This window comes from Epinephelus lanceolatus, chromosome 2, assembly GCF_041903045.1.
Source record: "Epinephelus lanceolatus isolate andai-2023 chromosome 2, ASM4190304v1, whole genome shotgun sequence".
In the NCBI taxonomy this organism is placed as follows: domain Eukaryota; kingdom Metazoa; phylum Chordata; class Actinopteri; order Perciformes; family Serranidae; genus Epinephelus; species Epinephelus lanceolatus.
The window spans coordinates 40713623-40734911 of record NC_135735.1 but is presented as its reverse complement, the minus strand read 5'-3'; the positions used below and the strand labels follow the sequence as shown (position 1 = coordinate 40734911).

General features: G+C 41.0%; 1 protein-coding gene across 5 annotated transcripts in view; it reads left to right on the top strand.

The window, feature by feature from the left end:
* LOC117256615 (myocyte-specific enhancer factor 2A-like) overlaps nt 1–21289 on the top strand; it is a 56150-nt gene that overhangs the window by 14196 nt on the left and 20665 nt on the right. For all 5 annotated transcript variants that reach the window (XM_033626264.2, XM_033626181.2, XM_033626348.2 and 2 more), the window contains 2 exons: nt 10129–10309; nt 17995–18198. In XM_033626264.2, the coding sequence (XP_033482155.1) occupies nt 10256–10309; nt 17995–18198 (258 nt within the window). In that variant the 5' untranslated portion in view covers nt 10129–10255. The remainder of the gene's footprint in view (nt 1–10128; nt 10310–17994; nt 18199–21289) is intronic.

Sequence of the window (21289 nt, the reverse complement as noted above, 5' to 3'; positions counted from 1 at the left end):
CCGAGATCACTTCACCTCAGTATCATAGCTCTTCTATCAACTTTGCATGGAAATATGACAGTGGCAGAGAGTAGAAATGGACGTATTGTGTCAGTATTGAAAGTTCAGCTGAAGACCAATTAGTGTTTTTTATGAAAGGAACAGAGAGTATGGAAGCATAGCCATATTTTACAAGGCAGCTTGTGTTTCCATCTGTGCTGCAGGCATGACATCAGTGTCTCTGTGTTGAGACAGGAAAATCTTATCCCACTGCCACTGTCATAAAAGCAACACAATAATGAAATGACATCACAGTGGGCCAGTAATTAAATGAGTAGACTGCTGTCTTGGAGTTTTTACAAGGCTAGGAGATTGTGAGTAACCGTGCAGCACGCCGGAGAAAAGGGTGTCAGTGGATTCAGCCTTGAGACTACGGGCATGTTGAATGTGAAATTCACTCATTTTTTATCTTTTTTTTGTAAAAACACATTTTGTATTGTGTCATTATCATGTCTTGACATAAATTTATACACACATACTCACAGAGCATTTGCTTGACTCTCATCTCCTTATCGTGACTCATACAGTACTTGACAGAGTACCACAGCATCTCAGTTTGCTAACTGACGGGGAGTTGGTGGTATGGCAGATGACACTTTAAGCCATCTAATCTCCCTGGCCTTCAGCCTGGCATTAAATGGCTAGGCTGCTGGTGGAGGGAGATGAGTTTAATTATTACATTTCGGGCGAAAACTCATTAGCTCAGTGACCTGCAAAGCAGCAGAGGCCAGCGTCGATACTCAGGCTGCATGATACCAGAGGCTAGCCCATCTGACTGTGGGTGATGAATTAATCACAGTCCGTGCTCCTGCCATGCCTGGCAGCAGACAACAGCAGCACTTGGTTTCCTTGCTCCTGTCTTCCTATAAAACACACAATGAGCCATAGAAAAGGATGAAGTGGAACACTGTAACACTGACTTTACTGAATCTCAGGTTTTGTCATTGGGCAGATTTACAAGGAGAGTCATTTGCGGCTGTAGTTGCTGGTTGTGACGTGTGAATTAACTTCTGCTTATTCAAACATCGTGTATTGCGCCAGAGCATCATTTGCATAAGAAAATGCTAATTTCATCGCTGGTTCTTTTAAGTAGCTGCAACTCCATTATGTTTTTACATAAATTGTCATTCGCTCTCCTTACATCAAAGAAAATTCACAACTGGGCATGTGGGGAGGGTCGGCACATCGAGTGCTACTCTAAACAGGGAAGTGTTAAACACTTCAGACAGTAAACAAGCCTGATCTCACTCCACCTCCCTCAGGGAGCAGGTCCACCACACTGCCTGCCTGTTTAACATGGAGAAGTTCCCATAAGAACTTTCATAAAAACTCCACTTATGAGAACTTCAAAGAATGTCCGGGCTAGCGGGGGAGAAGAATCTTCTATCAGTCCGCCTAGTTATGCCTTGAGCTAAAGAGGCTCTCTCTCTCCATGCTGATGGATACAATGCAAATAAGCTGCTAGAGGAAGAAGGACAAGATTGAGGGAAAAAGGGAAGTATAGGAGAGCAAGGAGATGAGCAAAGCTGCAGGGAAGATAAAGACGAGAATATGGAATCTGTGTCATCAGTCCTTAACACTTTTTCAAACAGTGATGAAACAGAAACTCTTTCATCTTCCAGCAAATGGCCACGAATCTCACCATGGCTGTTTCTGTGCTGACAACCAGGCCCATCTATAATCCACCAAAATGATGTTCAGTCTCGCACATATTGAAACAGTGGTTGTTTTATTCTACTGATAGCAGAAGATTGAGGGGTTACCTAGTGGTGTATGCTGGGTAGCAACAGCTTGACGCCTCATTGATTCACTGTTGGAGTGACTGGAGCAGAGGTCACGGTGGGGTCAACACAATTAGAGATGAACCCATGGTCTTTAATGAGGAGGAGGGATGAAAGGGTCGCCAATTACTCTGTGCTGCTTTGTGCTTTGGTCTGTTTCAGACCCAGCATGATTAACCTTCAGCAGCTCAGGCTCTGTTTATTCTTTACATGAGAAGACGCTGAAGGAGGGAGGGCTATTAATTAGTGCTCATGATATTAGAGCTGTGTGGTTTTTTTTAGAGTTTGCTTTTTTACACTTATTGTTGACCCTGTTTATCAGGGTTTATTGGGGTCACCGGGACAGTGGTAGAGGGGCCCTGCTTTGGTCTCCTGCACACTGGATGCTAAAAGATGAATGCATGGTACAGTCTTTGTGCACACACATGCAGATAGATGCAAGAGTTTCCAAACCATTATCTGAAGAACAACCAGAAGAATAATTTTCTAAGTTTTAAAGATAACACTTAAACGCTTACAGTAGCAAAGGATGGAAAACCATCAGTCAGTGTTAAGGCCCACTTATGCTCAACGTTAAATACGGATCCAGATACGGACGGAGTCTTCTGTCTGTGCTCTGCGTTCATTTCGTCCGTATTTCTGCACGTTTCCATAAAGCTTACGGATACGGGCCAAACGGAGCAGTACCACCGGAAACCGTGGGGGCAGTGTTCCTGTCACTACCCGATACATAGCTCTAGTGAGACACGAAGAAGAAATAACAATGGCGGAACTTTTTGAGGAAAGGAATTCTCCGTCCTCCAGTCGCGATGTATTTAACGGCCTCACCGACCGCCGCCTCCTACAACCCTGCCTCTGTTTATGGCTTTTATGCAAGAGGTACATTGTCAATATCTCCTCCACAGTCGCCATGTTTGTTTTTGAGTTTGTTGTTGTCATAAACTTTTGACTCTGGACTGCCCCCTGGTGGATATATTGGTTAACATCCACGCCAACGTAAAGGACGCATGGAAGTATGTGGGCAGTGATGGTAACATCGTTTGAAACGGACGTATACATTTTCGTACGTAAAGGGAGCATAAATGGGCCTTTAAAGTGTGAAAAAGCCAATTTGGAGCAGTCAATGTCTACAAGATCCAAAACGTAATTTCATCTGTATCACATACTGTAATTGCAGTATGGTTTGCCCTAATTGCTGTTAGTAGAGAAAGGAGGCAGATAAGAGCTTAAGACGAACTGAGCCTGAGTTTGTATCATCTCTGTTGTCTGTGTTCCTGGATGGTTGATTTAAAGGAATAGTTTGCATGGCTGTAGCTGACTCATAATCATGCTACTCAAATCAGATTTGGCTGTTCAACGCAAATATTCGACAATTTGTTCCTTTTTTCCATGAAGAACTTGATAGATCAAACAGGGCTGGGGATAAAGCACTTCTAAGCAAAGGGCAGAAGACAACATTATTTCGGAGCCTTAAGGGCAAAGCCTCTCCTCCCCTGTGTCGTGTCCGCAGCTGCCTGTAACAAAGAGCAGCAAAATCCAGAGACCAAAACGTCCCCAAAAGTACAGAGCACACTGACAGGCAAAAAAAGGAAAAACAACTGCTGGACTTGAAGCAGTCTCAGTCGACTGAGGGTTCTCCGACTGATGATTGAATCTCCGACTTTCAGGGGTCAACCCCAATAGTTTGAAATTTTGGATAAAACTCTCATTCACAGTCTTGCAGAGAGTTGGATATGGAAATCTTGTCAGTAAATATGAAGCTGGACCCAACGCGATTCTGCACTGATAGCAAAGCATGGAAAAGTTTGTGAAAGAACTGCCGGGTAAACCAAAAGCAGAATCTCCACCAAACGTCACAACGCCCAAAACAAAGACAAGAAAATATGACGAGGCATATCTTACCCTCAGCTTCAGCAGTACAACAGTGGGTAGGCTAATGAAGACAGACCACAGTGGGTTGTGTGTCTCAGAATATCAGCTTCTGACAATGTGAAGCTAAACAAGTTAAGACACCACTTAGAGAACACAAAGAGACGCCCATTGATTTCTTCAGAAAAAAAAATGTACTGAAGAAATCTGTTGTGCACAACAGAGTCACTTTGCTAAGGAAGCATTTTAGCCTTGAAATGCTCAATTGGTATTATTATTTTTGTCTACAAAAGGGGGTTATGGTATTAATTATCTCAGATAACCCTTCAGCCAATGTCTGTTATTTGTGTTGCATAGGAATTGAACCTTATTCTGTTTTTCACTTAATGTAAGTCAGTTTAGACAACACATTTATGCCCAACTTACTGAGAAAAATTTTCATCCTGATCTGTGTGGGAGGAGGTGGTTGGGAGGGGGAATTCTTCTTCTTTCACGCCGCGGTCAGACGGACAGGTCATGAAACAGGAAGTACTGTAGGAAGTCGGTAGTGTGGAGGAGTTTTCCTCTGTGTTTTAGCTCTGTCCAGTCCTGCTGTCATCATTCTGTGATACTGTATGAAGACTTTTCAATTACTTGACCATGTGGTGATTTCAAGTCAGATCCCTTGTATTTGAACATTTCCAATTGTCAGATGCTGCCCAACTTTGCTGACAAGAGCACAAAGATCATTACATTATTGATTACCATTAAATGTTGGTCATCTTAGTCTAGTCTGGATGTCTTTGGACTGTGGGAGGAAACCCACGCAGGCACAGGGTGACCATGCAAACACAGAAAGTCCCCGGCTGGCTGGCACAACTGTTTTGCTGGCAACAGCACTGAACTGCACCACCACTGCACTGCTGTGACGCCTCACTCCCACTTTGTAGACTTCATGTTTCCTAAGAACTGTCCAGTACAGTCATAGGTCAGGGTCTACTGTTTACTGTCACCAGCTGAGGATTTGCTGAGGATGTAATATGGAGTTAGGTACCTTACTTAGTCAGTCACAAAATTAAACTGGCAATAGACATGTTTTTTGCTTTAGCGTATAATTATGAAGTCAATGTTGATTACACAATGTAATGGCTATAGAATAATGACACCATCTGCGTTTAGACTGGTTTCCTATTAACTTCACTTTCATGATGCAATTATGTCTGCCTCCAAGTGAGATCTGCTGGGGAAATGGAGGCTGACTGGCAATCTAGTCAGGTTGGTAGCCTGGCAACATCTCTGTCTGCTTTCAAGTCTTCATTATAGACTAATATAATGAGTAAACTCACACTTTTGTTCTGTGTTGTTGGTAGTCTCAACTCGAAGGAAAACGGAAAAGCAATCCGGTTGTTGTTGCAATAGAGGCACCAACAATAATAACTAGTGATGGTGGGGGGTGGGAGTCGTCCATTTCCACCCCTAAAATCTAGGAATTCTTTTAAAGTAATGGACATTTTTAGAAATTTACTTAATTTACTTACAAGACTTTGGGGAGAAGATCAATACCACTTTCATATCTGCATGGTGCAGAACAAGGCTAGCTAGCTAGTTTCATCCTGTTTCCAGTCTTTATGCTAAGCTAGGCTAACTATCTCCTGGTTCCAGCTTCATACTTAACCTACAGACATGAGAGTGGTTTATATATCAGACCCTTTCTGGAGGCCTGCCTTGTATTCAAACACTTGAGACTGTGCAATTTTCAAAATACTAAATATCTTCTATATTCGCCAATCAGAAATACTGTTTTATCAAACAGAAAAGAACATGTTTATTTTCTGCTCATCACACAGTCATATTTTATGTGTAGAAAAAATGTTAAATGGGAACCCTTAGGCTCCTTTTATCAACACAATAAGTGACATTCTGCTATTGTTTGGGCAGGCATAGTAACAGATTTGAAATCCTGTGCAATCCAACCTTGGAAAAGTGTGTTTCACACCCTTACAAAGCATGGTCACGCTTCCAAAGATCCACAGGAATTGGATTTCATGGGTGAGATAAAGAGAAGAGCGTTTGGCTGTGAGGTTCGCTCGGGGGGCTTAGCACTTCTTGTTAAGGATCCATCCGGGGTGGGGGGTATATTCTGAAGTTAAAGAGAGGCGTTGAGAAGGTCAGAGGCAAGCGTAGATTAGAAAACCACCGAGCTGTTTTAGTGATGTTTGATCTTTTTTTTTTCCATTTGAGGAAATTAATTAAAAAGATATAAAAATTATTTTCCAATATGCTGAATATCCAGAAAATGAATCATATGATACCAAAAACATACACTCCAATATGATTAAAGGAAAAGGATACAGACATCAGATGAATACAGATTCATGCAGCATGTGACTAATACACTGGATGTGTTTTAGGCTTTTGAGTTTAGTGTGAAACTGTGTAACCAACAGTTTTATTCCAAAGTACTACAAATCCATTATAATATATCATCTGAAGATACTTGGAAATTGCCAGAGGTTAAAAATTCAAAAATTAAAAGAGACTCAAGAGGATTCACTCCTGAATTACCATAAAAACTGTTTTAAAATTGTGCTGCTTATTGCATTAGATTAGGTGTGACTTTTCTTTTGGATATAATGAAATTACAATATGGAGCTCAGCCTTGTAGATGTTTGTGTGATTGCCGGTTGCTGCAGCTCATTGGCTCGTCCCATGGGTCGTATTGATTTTTACGTCAGCAAGATAGAGTTTCTGCCATAGTAACATATTACATCTGCATTGATCAGGACAACTTGTCTGGGATGTGAGATGTAGATGTAGAACAGGCTCCATCGCTGCTTTACAGACGCTGCAGCCTGAGAGAGATTTATCATTACATAGAAAAAATTGGCTCTAAACAGTTGGTAATATTTGTATTTCATTTATATTGTATGTATGCTGTATTTAAGCTTCCATTTCTTACCACTATTACAAATAATAAAGCAGTCACAGGACAGCAGGACGACACTAGGTACCTACCGTCAGTGTGAACAATGAACCTCAACCAGAAACACATTCATATTCCATTAATTTGCAACAGCAAATGCATTTTGAAAGAAATGTAATATAGCTCAGATGACCATTTTTTGAATCAACATAATGAGAAATTTTTGTTAATGAACATATCTACAAAGTCACAGATTGTATCAGCCTGTAGCATTCGCGGCACAGTACTTGTTTAAGGTTATGATATTGGTTTAATATCGACAAAGTCCACAGATTTGAAGCATGAAACCAAACATGTTGAATTTAATTAAAGTTAACTGAAACCATTTCTCCCCTACCCTTTACCAAAGAACCTTTAATGCTTAAAATGAACCACCCACAGGACTCAGAGTGTGAACCCCAGTCTCTTGTGTCAAAGTCCTGGACATTTTACTCCACCTTACACCCCAATCACCTTTCCATGTGGTAAATAAATGTTCCTTCACTTGAAAGCCCATTGCCAGAGAATATAATCCATGCAAGAGTTTTTCCAAGTGTTTCCTTATTTGGGAAAACAAATTAGTGTCTATACAGGGTTGACAGAGTTGATTAGGGATGTGAAATGCTTGCTCAACAACTTTGTCAAGTTGGCAATTTAATTTAAGAGTGATTATTGGATTTCTGTCTTAATTTAATTTGATTTTAGAAGCTATTATTCATTTCAGCAGTGACTAGTTAAAACTTTATATACATTAGGCTAAATCAACTTTTGCAGTAATGTGAAACTATTCTTAATCTATAGAATAAAACATGTTTAAATATTATTCAAAACAAGACTCAGAAAGTTATATTTATTTTACAGTATTTCACTACATGTAATTGCACTAGATATATAAAACCAAGCGTCATCTGACAAACAGTATCGTCTAATTGCATAGTGGCATAAGCAGTGGCCATAATATTTACCACTGGCATTGGCCATAGTAACAGTAGCAGTAGCACTACATCAGTCCCAGTTTCAGCTTTTCAATCCTGGCAGATGAGAGAGTAGTTTCTATTCAGTTTAATTATTGTGGTTTGGAATGTTTAAAAGGGACTTATTGTACTCATTTTCAGGTTCATACTTGTATTTTATGTTTCGACCATAACATGTTTACATGCTTTAATGTTAAAAAAAAAACAACCTTTGTTTTCCTCAAACTGTCTGTGCTGTAACACCTGTATTCACCCTCTGGCCTAAACGCTTTGTTTAAGTGCCTGTCTCTTAAACCCCCCCAGTCAGTCCTTGATGTTAGCATGTAGCTTCAGGCTGTGTAATATACTTGCCATAGCATTCCTGGAGCAGATGATCATATAAGGAAATTGTCAATGTATGATGTCAGCTTGGAGCCGAAGTCAAAAAAGCGGTCATAGTAGGTTGTAGAATATTGAGAATGGCTGAACCTGAGGTTTTTGCTCACGGGGTTGACTTTTATGTTAAAAGAATCGATTTTTTTTCACGAAGGCCGGTACGTTATATCTTTCGGCAGATCAGTGCATTCTTTTCAACACAATAACTCATTTATCACTACCCTATTGGTAAGTTACAGAAGAAAACACCCTCCACTTTTTAAGGATTTTCCAAACTTGAAGAGAGCAGTAGAGTGACTTCACACTGCTACAAGAATTTAGCTGATTCAAACTTAGCAATATAACATAGAAATTAAACTGAACCATCACTCTAGAGCATGTACTAAAAAAAAAATATTTTCTCATGGAGAAAGCAGCACAGTAGAGTGGTACAAAGGACTCTTTTTCTCCTTTCAAAGTATTTGAGTCTTGCCATCAAATCATCCAGATTGTAAAACAGATAAATCCTTGTGACCTTTAAATCCCAAATATGCAAGGAGCCTTTGTCTGTTACAGTGTGTACCCTGAACTGACTTGGCAGGGTCAGCTGGGATCTGGGCTGCTGGTGAACTGGAGGGGTTAGAGGATAGCGTGCAGTCTCTTGCAAACCAATTGCCATCATATACAACTAAGCGTGTAAATGTTTCAGGACTGTATTCTCAGGAAGCTCTAAAATAATCACTCAAAGGGAAAGGCCCACATTACCATACCGTACTAGGGAATAGCGACTAGCTTTTAAATGTATTTCAAATCATCATGGGATTTTCCATTTAATTTGATTTATCTGCTGTATGGGGCATTTGACTGGCACACAGATATATTATTTTGATCAAATATAGAGGTCATTTAAATCAGCAAATAATCACCAATAAATTTCCAGCGTCGCAAGACAAATGTATTTCTCCCATCTCTCAACCCTGTGAACTGGCCCTGCAGTGGGGGTTTTGGTGGCTCAGCTCTGGGATCCACATGCTGCAGTAATCCAGAACGGGTTAGAATAAAGCCTGGCTTCGCCTCACTCTCTGCCTCCTCCCAGATCAGATGAGATTAGGAAAGGAGCTAAGGAGCTCTGGAGGAAGGCAGGGCTCAGAAACGCTGAGGCTGAGGAGAGGAGAGGAGGGTCACAGTCAGGCAGGTGGGCACTCCTGCAAGAGGAGAGAGAAGGAGAGCAGAGACGGTTGCTCTCAGAACTACAGGGCTGAATATTCATGTTGGTGCACATGAAGGAGTGTTGCTGTGGAGGAGAGTTTGGAGCCAGCTAGACGAGGTGTGTGATGAAGTAGATGCACTTGATTTAATTCTAATGGTCTTTCTCAGCTGTTGTGCTCTTGTGTCCTTGATGTATTTAATGTAAATCCAGTGGTCACAGATTGAATTCCAAAGCAAAAGACCTCTGAGAAGAACAAAAGAGAGTAACACTTGTGTGCTCTTCTGTGGCAGAAATGCTGGTTCAGTCCAGTGCCTTTGTGGCAGGGAAACCTGTAAGAGATCAAGTCTGTTGCTCTACTAGTGAGTCCTGCTGGTTGGTCACTGAACCTATGTGCACTTTATGCCCTCCTGGTGAAGCTCTTTGCTGTCAGGTGAAATGAAGCAGCTGGTGTCTTCATACTTCCCAGGACAAAAGTGGAATTAATTGTGACAAAGAGTGCAAAGCAGCATGATGGTAATACCAAGTTTGAGGAGAAAATGGACAAATAGAAGAATGAAAAGAAAGCATGGAGGCTGATTTAAAAAGCACTTATCTAGATGGTTGCATGGTAATGTTTGTACAGAATTATTTGAAGTAGTGAGTCAAAAATGTCTCCAGAAAAGGCCCATATCAAACTGTCATTTGTTCATTTGTTCAGCTTTAAGAGTAGTATTTGTTGTTAAGTCAGTCAGAGAGTGCAAAAATATTCTGCCCAAGTACTGACTTGGATTTTTTGATATTGCCTTTTGTTTTGGTGCAAGGAATCTCTGACTGTTTGTCTAGTGACACTCCTGTGAACACTCACTATATGATCTGTGCAATGTTTGAATGCATTTGCTGTATATAACTGTTTGTGCCACTTTTCATACTGTAATGGCTGAAAAACTAAGTTGATCCGGTCTCTGTCTTGCTCTTTTTCAGCAAGCCATGCCAAACTGATACTGGAGTAACAGAGCTGACAGTGGAACTATGTGTTAAGGATTGTCTGTTGACCCATCTGGAGCCCACTGATATTCATCTTCGGCAGTTTGAGGAAGTTGTTTTGGCAATGGGGAGGAAGAAGATCCAGATCACGCGAATCGTCGATGAGAGGAACCGACAGGTAAGAGTCCTCTTCGCGTGGCATCTCATTTTACTTCTTAGCCATTTATTGTATGCTTATTCAAAGCCCCTTGCAGTACAGCAACATAATCCATGCAGTATTGTTGCCTTGTTATATCCATTGGATTGTTTTTGAAGTGGCAACCTCTGGGGCTGAAAAATGAAGCCAACGCTGAAGTGCTAAAAGCTGTAGTTCCTCGAATGGCCTCTTGAGGCTTGTTCCAAAACCGAGTCAATCCCCACAGACCCACCATGTTAAACTTCACAAGTAAAATTAAATGTTTGCAGCCTGGTACAAAAAACTGTTTCGGTCTCTATACCTAGTTCACCATTCATACCAACTGTACAGGGTTTTTTATATAACTCATATAAAACTAACCCATTTAAATTTTCATTCATTCATCCATTATCTGTAGTTGCTTATCCCTGGTACAGGGTCCTGGGAGGGCTGCAGCCTATTCCAGCATTTGGTGAGAGGCGGGCCACACCCTGGACAGGTCACTGGACTATCACAGGGATGACACATAGGGACAGACAACCACTCAAACTCACAATCACACCCAAGGGATAATTAGTCACCAGTTAACCTAACCTGCATGTCTTTGGATTGTGGGAGGAAGCTGGAGAACCTTGAGAAAACTCATGCTGACATGAGGAAAGCATGCAAAGTCAACATGGACTTGAATCCGGATGGTGCTAATCCCTGCACCTCCGTGCCGCCTCAGTTTAAATTTTATTAAGGCTTAAAGTTATGCATGTTTAGGGGTGTGCCTGCTTTGAGTTACAGGCCATCTACCAGTAGTGCCCTCGTCAAAATGCCATAATCAGGGTTTCGAAACAGGAGTCAACAAACCAATGGATGATGTCATGTTGGCCACATCCATTATTTTTATACAGTCTATGGTTATAACTCATATGAGGACTGCATCGTCTATAGAAAAAAATATGCGTATTTGTTTTCAGCACAAAAAAAAATGGGCAAAAAAACCTCCTGTGCACATTAGCTTCTGTAATGTATATGCTCTTTATCTCTGACACTACTCTGTTGTTCATTTCCCCTGTGTGTTGTATTACAACATACAGTACAGGCCAAAAGTTTGGACACACCTTCTCATTCAATGCGTTTTCTTTATTTTCATGACTATTTACATTGTAGATTCTCACTGAAGGCATCAAAACTATGAATGAACACATGTGGAGTTATGTACTTAACAAAAAAAGGTGAAATAACTGAAAACATGTTTTATATTCTAGTTTCTTCAAAATAGCCACCCTTTGCTCTGATTACTGCTTTGCACACTCTTGGCATTCTCTCCATGAGCTTCAAGAGGTAGTCACCTGAAATGGTTTCCACTTCACAGGTGTGCCTTATCAGGGTTAATTAGTGGAATTTCTTGCTTTATCAATGGGGTTGGGACCATCAGTTGTGTTGTGCAGAAGTCAGGTTAATACACAGCCGACAGCCCTATTGGACAACTGTTAAAATTCATATTATGGCAAGAACCAATCAGCTAACTAAAGAAAAACGAGTGGCCATCATTACTTTAAGAAATGAAGGTCAGTCAGTCCGGAAAATTGCAAAAACTTTAAATGTGTCCCCAAGTGGAGTCGCAAAAACCATCAAGCGCTACAACGAAACTGGCACACATGAGGACCGGCCCAGGAAAGGAAGACCAAGAGTCACCTCTGCTTCTGAGGATAAGTTCATCCGAGTCACCAGCCTCAGAAATCGCAAGTTAACAGCAGCTCAGATCAGAGACCAGATGAATGCCACACAGAGTTCTAGCAGCAGACCCATCTCTAGAACAACTGTTAAGAGGAGACTGCGCCAATCAGGCCTTCATGGTCAAATAGCTGCTAGGAAACCACTGCTAAGGAGAGGCAACAAGCAGAAGAGATTTGTTTGGGCCAAGAAACACAAGGAATGGACATTAGACCAGTGGAAATCTGTGCTTTGGTCTGAGGAGTCCAAATTTGAGATCTTTGGTTCCAACCGCCGTGTCTTTGTGAGACGCAGAAAAGGTGAACGGATGGATTCCACATGCCTGGTTCCCACTGTGAAGCATGGAGGAGGAGGTGTGATGGTGTGGGGGTGTTTTGCTGGTGACACTGTTGGGGATTTATTCAAAATTGAAGGCACACTGAACCAGCATGGCTACCACAGCATCCTGCAGCGACATGCCATCCCATCCGGTTTGCGTTTAGTTGGACGATCATTTATTTTTCAACAGGACAATGACCCCAAACACACCTCCAGGCTGTGTAAGGGCTATTTGACCAAGAAGGAGAGTGATGGAGTGCTGCAGCAGATGACCTGGCCTCCACAGTCACCGGACCTGAACCCAATCGAGATGGTTTGGGGTGAGCTGGACCGCAGAGTGAAGGCAAAGGGGCCAACAAGTGCTAAACACCTCTGGGAACTCCTTCAAGACTGTTGGAAAACCATTTCAGGTGACTACCTCTTGAAGCTCATGGAGAGAATGCCAAGAGTGTGCAAAGCAGTAATCAGAGCAAAGGGTGGCTATTTTGAAGAAACTAGAATATAAAACATGTTTTCAGTTATTTCACCTTTTTTTGTTAAGTACATAACTCCACATGTGTTCATTCATAGTTTTGATGCCTTCAGTGAGAATCTACAATGTAAATAGTCATGAAAATAAAGAAAACGCATTGAATGAGAAGGTGTGTCCAAACTTTTGGCCTGTACTGTACCTCCATACAAAACACCCTGTATAATTCTACTGTGGTAAACAACATCTGGAGGCAGCTTTGGTTAGCTTTCAAAATATGTGATGTGATGATGTGTGGCCCTGAATCCTGCTGAGATCCCACTCTCACAACCAGGGTGTTATCACTGTGTTCAAAGAACCCAAATGAGCAATAAACTGAGTTGGAGTTGACATTTGAAAAGTAGCCCTTTAGAATTCTTTTTAGAAAGACCGAATATTACATGGATATGCAAGTATTAACAGGTTCATGAACATTTCAAGAAGGGACCCCTCACGGAACCTTCTGCGGATCCCCTTTGGTTTCAATCTAAAGAACTCCTTATGATTCCTCTAAGCTGTTTTACTTTAAGAGTGCAGTGGTCACAGCTGGTGGCGAGGGCAGTAATTTGGGGTTAGCTGGGTCCGGACGGCACCCTGTCATTAGCAGGGTGGGTCAGTGTCAGGGACACACAGTGGCCTTCTCTCCTCACCAGCCACAGTGCTGCCCACTGCAATCCCTCTCTGTCTGTCTCCTCTATATATATCACCCCCAACAGCACAACAAATACCAGCCTGTCTGGAAGGAAGGCTCAGGCTCTGGAAATAGGGATGTGGCTGGAAAATAAATATCTGGGATGATGTTTATATTTGATGTTTGGTTGTCTTGGCCAGAGCCTTTTTAGATAGACACTGCTTTAGCTGTCGGGTGTGCATCGCCGCAGCCTGCTGTATATTTAGCTTCTTGTACTCTATTTTGGGAAGTTGGCTTGTGTTCTCATTTTATCTTTCAAGCGCATCAAGTGTTTTTAGCTGGTTTTCCTCTTTTTTAAACTAACACACTATTACACACTATGCAGAACATATATTAATAATGACAGTAGACAGATGCAGCAGAGATACACCAGATATCAGGAGTCACACTTACATTCTAAAAGAGGAACAAGGTAGTTCTTTGTTACAGGAATGTATTTGCAAGTCATGCTGTAGAATAATGATCTTAATTTCAAACATTATTTAAGAGGTTACTGTAAAAAACCCTCACAACTTTTAACTGCCCTTGGAATGACACTGAGAATTGTGGCGTCCGTTTTACCACTATCGTCTAATCTAGTTACGGTAATGAGTTGCAACATTTATTCAGAGACTGCTACTGTTCCAAATGCTTCTGGCATTAGTGCAAATGTTCAGCTTGGTTGAACATGAACTTGGTTGGCCATCTGATGCAGTCTTTGCTCCCTAACTGGAACATGTGATGTTGCATGAGCACCAACATCTTGGCTGAGGACACTTTGCGCCTCAGACGTTTCAAAAACAAATTAAACTGCACTGGAGACAAAATGTGACATTATATCTCCCCCAATGGGAAAAAATGTTAACATGTTTTATGAAAATATACTTTAATGACCAAATAGGAGATTAAATAACTGTTTCTATCTGGCTTCCTGTGCTATAAAATATAAAAAGCCCCAGTGCTATCATGCATATAATGGTACACTCCACAGCTCCCTGTGTAAAAGCCTCCGAGTTAGGCTGTAAGTGGCTGTAAGTCACCAGGTTCCACACATTCAACCCAACATCTGACTCATGAAAGCTACAGTTTCCACTCTGCATGTGTCAGTCATCTGACTTTCAGTGAGGACCACTTTAGAGGAAGCGTTATTTCTTCTGAGGAGGTCAACACTCAGAAGTTACAGCAGATAGACCAGCTTATTCCCAGTAGTGGAGAGGAGGTGCTATGGGAAGTAGTAAGATGTAAGATGCCATGGTAAAAAGGAATTTGTTTCTTGATTTCAGGAGCATGTCAGAGCAAGAAGAGTAGAGCAGTATGGGAGATGTGTGGGCATTTTTTTCTGTACAGATAAAATATCTCTGAGATGCACTCAAGCTTGCCTAAAACACCCCAGAAGTAAACTGCCAGCCTGTACAGCCAGTTTGGTTGTTACTAGGCCATTAGATAGCTGTTATCAGTGGTGATAAGCGTCATAGATATGCTTTAGTAGGGGCCTGCCACACCTACTATTAGGCTGAGAAGGCCATTATCAGTACCCGAAATGAAACTTTCCTCAAGAAAGGGCTTTCATGGGAGTCCACATCTAGGATGGGAGGAATGAGTGAAGGATGAGTCAAACACAGAACTTTTACCCAGGACGTAGGCTTCGAGTCTGACGTAAAACAAATATTTATGCCCAACCATGACCTTTTTCTAAATCCAACCATGTGATTTTGGTGCCTAACCCCAAGGAAAGTGACAGTGAAATGTAACAATGTGGTAATGGCCATTGGGTGGGCTGATAACGGCCCAGTAGAGCAGTATAGCAGGCCCCTACTGACCCATATCTCTACAGCTTATGACCACAGCCAGCTGACAACATCCTGATCAGGTCAGATTCAGAAATTCCTCCTCTCCCTAACCACTCTTTTAAAAGTCTTGTTTATAGGATAAGTTAGACTTACCTTCCCTGAATTGCAACGCTTGGCAGAACACCAATTTAAATCTTTGGAGATACTGAAACTGTATAAACCTGTGAATAGAGTACAAGTCTACTTAAAATGCAAATTACTCTGCTCCGCCTCCATGTGTCAGTACTAACATTTGACTGTTTTCAGGGACAATTGTAGTAAGAAGCAAGACTCTTCACATCATCATCAACTTCTGATTCATGGCCCTTGAGCAAGCACCTGAACTACTAACTGCTCCAGTAAAACTGCTCAGCAGCCAGCAGCAGAAGAAGCGCTTGAGCTGCAGAGCTGTGAATGTGTAGAAATGTAACAGGTAGACGAGGACCAATACCTGATACTCTGCATTACTGGAAAACTTGGAGGTGTGAGAGGGTGTGAAGGCAGCCTCTAGATACATGATGACATGAGTCAGGATCCCGGAGGCCATGATGGAAGGAAAACATACGCAGATAAACACAGACGACTCATTGCAGGGAGTTAGCTGCACAACAAAAACAAAAGAGGTGATGAGAGTATGATCGATGTTTGACCTATGCACTCCAAACATTTTATTCTAGCCTTGTGGTAGAGGTGCATTTTTTTGGCTTGGGGGAACATGGAGGTTTCAGATGTGCTTGTTGTCATTTTAGATGCCACACTATGTAACACTGTGTGGGTGGAATGTTTTTTTTTTTAGTTTCATATGTCAGAGAAAGGTTTACTGACAGTATGTGGACTTTCTAGGAATATGATGAAGGCACAACACATAGCAATCATTGAGAGAGGGAAAACATCACTCAGTTGGTTTCCCCACCCACATGTCCTATCCACTCTATCAGTGGCGTTTCAGTCATCACCACTTTCCAGGTTATTGCCACCCTCATTTGGTTACCCCTATCCTTCTTCCACCTCCACCCTCCTCCCTCTCCCCTTCCTGTGTGACACAGACACATTTTGAATCACTTCTTATCGCTGGTTCTGTCAGCACTGACTGTGTATTTCAGTGTCAGTTGATTTTGTGTCAGTAGCCCGCATTATGGCTGTGTTCAGTGTTTCATTATCAGTTGTGTGGGGTAAGAGCAGCAGCTGAATCACTGATTTAGTAACCCACAATTCACTGCAATACAGACATGACATAGTTTTTCCACCTGCCAACTACAGAAACAAAACAAATCATGTGGGCCAGAAATAATATTCAACCACATCATGTTACAATTATATGGTTAATATGTAGTAACAGTGCCTATACATGATGTATAGAAATCCAAAAAAAGAACCCAAAAAAACAAAAGAAAGTCCTCCAATGTAAGTAATACCCAATTTATCTAGTCATAGTCCAGTCCTTATTTACAACCTTTCAGTTTGAGTGTATGTAGCCTAAATGTTGTATAAAAATGTATGACTATCATTTTGTTCACTTACAAAGAAAGTCTATAAATGGGGATTTATATCTTCTTGTCTGCAGGGACAGACAATTTACATGATTGTAATTGTCCCTCGAACATTTCCAAGACAACGAGTGAAACAGACTTAAGGCCTGTCTATTAGCAGCTTTTAGCTTGTAGTCTCATGCCCTTGCTTGTCTCATGATGACAGTGAACACATCACAATATTGAATTTCAAGAGGGCTCAGTCAGAGGGTGGACATTTGGATTCAGTCCCAGATGGCCACAACCAAAATGCCAAATTCAAGGCTTCAAAGCCACAATCCAGTATAGGTGACATCACAATGGCAATGTCCCTTAGTTCTTTTTTTTACAGTCCATGGTCTTCTGCTGTTATGTATTTATTGTACAAATAATGAAACCTTTTGATGTAGAGGACAGTTAAGAATATGCTTTAGGGGGAAAAAAAGAAGAGAAAATGGTAAGAATGTCCAGCTGAGCATCAAATTTGGGTTTCAAAATGGTTTTAAAAGCAATCAGTTGGCCATTTTGTTCTGCCTGCACGTAAACTGATGGTTTGTCTGTCTGAAAAGTGCTTCTGAACAAGGACTGAGTTGTTTGATGCTTTTAGTTTCCCAACTTAACCAGGGTTTCCAACACATTCATTTAGGTGCACTGTTGTTATATATACCATTCAGTTATTCATTGCTCCATGTTCTCTTAGCGCAGAGTGTCCTCTCGAAACAGACAGAGCAGCAGGATGCAAGGTGCAGTGAAAAAGAAACCTAAATGTTTATTGTGCTGGGTGTGAAAGTTTGCATTCACTCACAAGCAGCTGCCCTTTTCATCCATCGACCTGATCTGATCAGCTCTGATTGAAACAGATCAATAACCCAACCTGTGACTCCTCAAACTGCTGCAGAGGAAAAAAGTTCTGCCTGCACTGCATTCATGGACCCACAAAAACCTCTGAATTAAGAGTGGGTAGACAAACAGATACACAATGACCCCTCCCCCCAACATCTATCACCATGCATAGATTCTGATTCTGTGGGAAACTTCCAAGCCAGACTCTCCTCACAGTCCCTCATCCTTTTATATCAGGATGGATGTTCAAAGAAAAAAAGGCTGACCCTCAGTTTTTGTCTCCCTAGGTGACTTTCATGAAGAGGAAGTTTGGTCTGATGAAGAAAGCCTACGAGTTGAGCGTTCTGTGTGACTGTGAAATCGCCCTCATCATCTTCAACAGCTCCAACAAGCTGTTCCAGTATGCCAGCACCGACATGGACAAAGTCCTCCTGAAATACACCGAGTACAATGAACCGCACGAGAGCAGAACCAACTCTGATATTGTAGAGGTGAGTGGCAGTGTCCTTTATTGCAGCGGTCTTCTCCACCTCATGTCATAATATCAGTGCTAGTGTTGCAGAGCTTTGACCCGACAAAACATGGCACCCAGCACAGTCTTATTAATGTAATATCTGTGTTTGTAGAGAAAATAGGAACTTTATTTTTCCTCTTTACTTTGCTGTGTGATCTGTTGAAACCTTATATGCTGTTGCAGTGTTGTGTGTCAGCTACATGCAAATATGCCTCACATTCAACAAGCTATTTTGCATTGACACTCATGAAATGACAGAAAAGATTTGATATTTGATAGAGTTTCTCATTTGATAGTTCAGAAGAGAGCATTCAGGGAGTTATTTCCCCATGTAAATAACGAAGAAGAAGAAAAGAAGAGAAAAAAGTAGTGAAGGAGAGAAAAAATACTTAAACAAGAAGGAGAGAGAGCGAGAGGGAGCTTGTCATTGTAAAACATAAAATGGAGGATTTAAACTTGTTTTCTTTACTTTCCCATCAGGGCTAAAAATTTCTTAATATTTTTTGAAAGCTCTGAGAAAGATGAATTTCTAGACTATACTATGAAAAACATGTATTTTTGTCATTCGGGGGGAGACATAAATTCCTAACTTCAGATACAGGACAAAATATACGCCAATACTATCTGTAACAATGGAGAGGTAGGAGAAAAGGACAGGAATGTCCCTGTACGGCTCAGGAAGTGGAGTAATTTCATGCTGACTTACATGGTACACAACAAAAGGACCTCAAGAGACAACCAGGACTTGATGTGATAATACTGATTAAAACCCTGTGGAAATTTAAGCCCTAAAGTCAAATGAAAGCAATAAAATAATTAAAGCAAATACAAATGAGAACATCCAACAGTAAAGACAGAACAGAAAGAATTAAAAATGGCAAAAGTAGAATATAAATAGTTTTATTATTAAAATGCATTCAGTGAAACATGAAGGAGGACATCTCGGGTTACACATGCTGCAGATGTGGAGTTTAGGAATGACCAAATTTGGCAAGATCGTCAGCCTTGCCAAAGTGTGACAAAGGTTTTGCTAACACTTTGCTATGTGGTTTAACCCTATGGGCCCTAGGCGTTTTGGGGTATTTTTACTGCCTTTACTTTTAAGCTCATATCACAGTCATTATAAAGGCTACATACACATGCTATATCTTGTTTTTTTTTCAGGACAATCTGGGCTAACCAGATTTGCCATCATTCCATGTCCTTCTGTGTGCCTGTATTTTATATTGATTTTTATATCAATGAAAAAAAATTCTGATACTCTGCATTACATAAAAATTCTTACATTTTTACATGTATCTCACCATAGCTAGTTGGAAGAAGACATATTCTGCCATATATGAAGAGGGGAGACTCTGGAATCTGGCAATATAAGAACCATGATGGTGGGACATTCTGTCACTTCACAGTTGTCCAAAACATGTGGTTTGTGCCAGGCGGACATGATTGCCAGCATTTTTTCATTATTGCAAGAAATTCCACTGACTCATTCACAAGTCAAAAATGTGAATGTGTTTATCTGAAAGAAACATGCAATATTTACATCTAAGATAATAGAAAAATAGTCAACCAAGTGCAATGATGTCCTCCAAGATAATATTTGCCACTTTGTTTGCAGTAAACAAAGTTTGTTGTTGTTTTTCAGTTTCAGTTATATACTGGGGGAACATTTTGGACATTGGTGGGGGGGCACGTGTCCCCCTCAATGTATATGGTGACTACTGCCCTGTCATGCATGCATAATTAGGCTATAGTTGTCTGGGTGCGCAAAAGTGAAGTGGCTGGTCTTGTCATACAAAGTTTGATGGAGTGTCAACTGGACAATATGGAGATATTTGCATCTTGAAAGCCGGACTACAAATGTGGATAGACAGGGAGAAACACACACAAGCCTAAGACGTGGTAAAATACGATATTCCTCACCATATGAAGTGACTGATAACAAGATCTGTATAATGGGTTGTAAAGAAATTCATCAGGTTTTTATTTTGTAGACAATCAATCTGTATTTATAGCGTGATGGGATGACAGTACAATGATGTGTGTGGTATCATTGGAAAGCTCTGCTCCTGCGCTTTCATGTGATATGTGTGGCATGTCTGTGCGAGCCTGTGTTCGCGAGTAATCCATCCAACAGTAATGTATGTACAAAGCTGTATGAAAGCTCTGTTATACATCATTTTAATGTAACTTTATCATTTTTTTTTTGCTGTGAAAATATTGGACTACCGACAAGTGCTTGGCCTTCTCGGAAAGCTACAGTTCCGCTGTTTCACGTGGCTTCTCGCTATGACGCAAGGTCGCAGAGAAAATCCACAGAGAAGAACGGGTGTGAATTTGGACGCACTATGCGTCATTTGGGCTCATAGGGTTAATGCTGCATTCACATGAAATCAGGCAGACAGCAGACTGACAACACCTTCTGAACAGCACTGGAAAAACAAACAGTCCGACGGAATGGCAGAATGGTGAAATTAAACATGCATGACTATATGTTGTGATGTTGATGCTGTATTGTTAACAAAGAATGCAGTGAAATATCTGAATTAAAATTTTTCTGAGTTTATTATTTTATGTAATTTTTCAAATCCCCCATGTTTTCTTTGTGTGTGAGAAAGCTATTTATCATCTGATTGTAAATTCCATCGCAGAGACAAAAGGTTAAAGTATTTAACTTTGAAAAGCAATGCCGTCCACTCTATCACCAGTATTCTCTGCCGGCCTCCCCTCCCGCTCTTGTCCACTTAAATGATATCTGGTTTGCAGTCTACTGTCTCCCTGACTCCATATGAACGCAGCACAAGTGTGCTAAAGAGTCATTTTTATTAATTAGCATTGCCATAAAAAGAGGAAAAAGTGAGTATGTTGCAGCTGTAAGGCTTGTTAGTTTGTCCATTTTTAATGAGGAAACATGTCAGACCTGTTTGTTGAGTGGGTGAAAAGACATTAACGTCAACATAAGAAATGGCAGTAATGGAGGAACATCTGCTCCGTCAGACTTTCATCATACCTTATTTTATTTACTGAGGAAAAGCTGCACAGCAAGATTTTGCAGTGCTGACACAAAC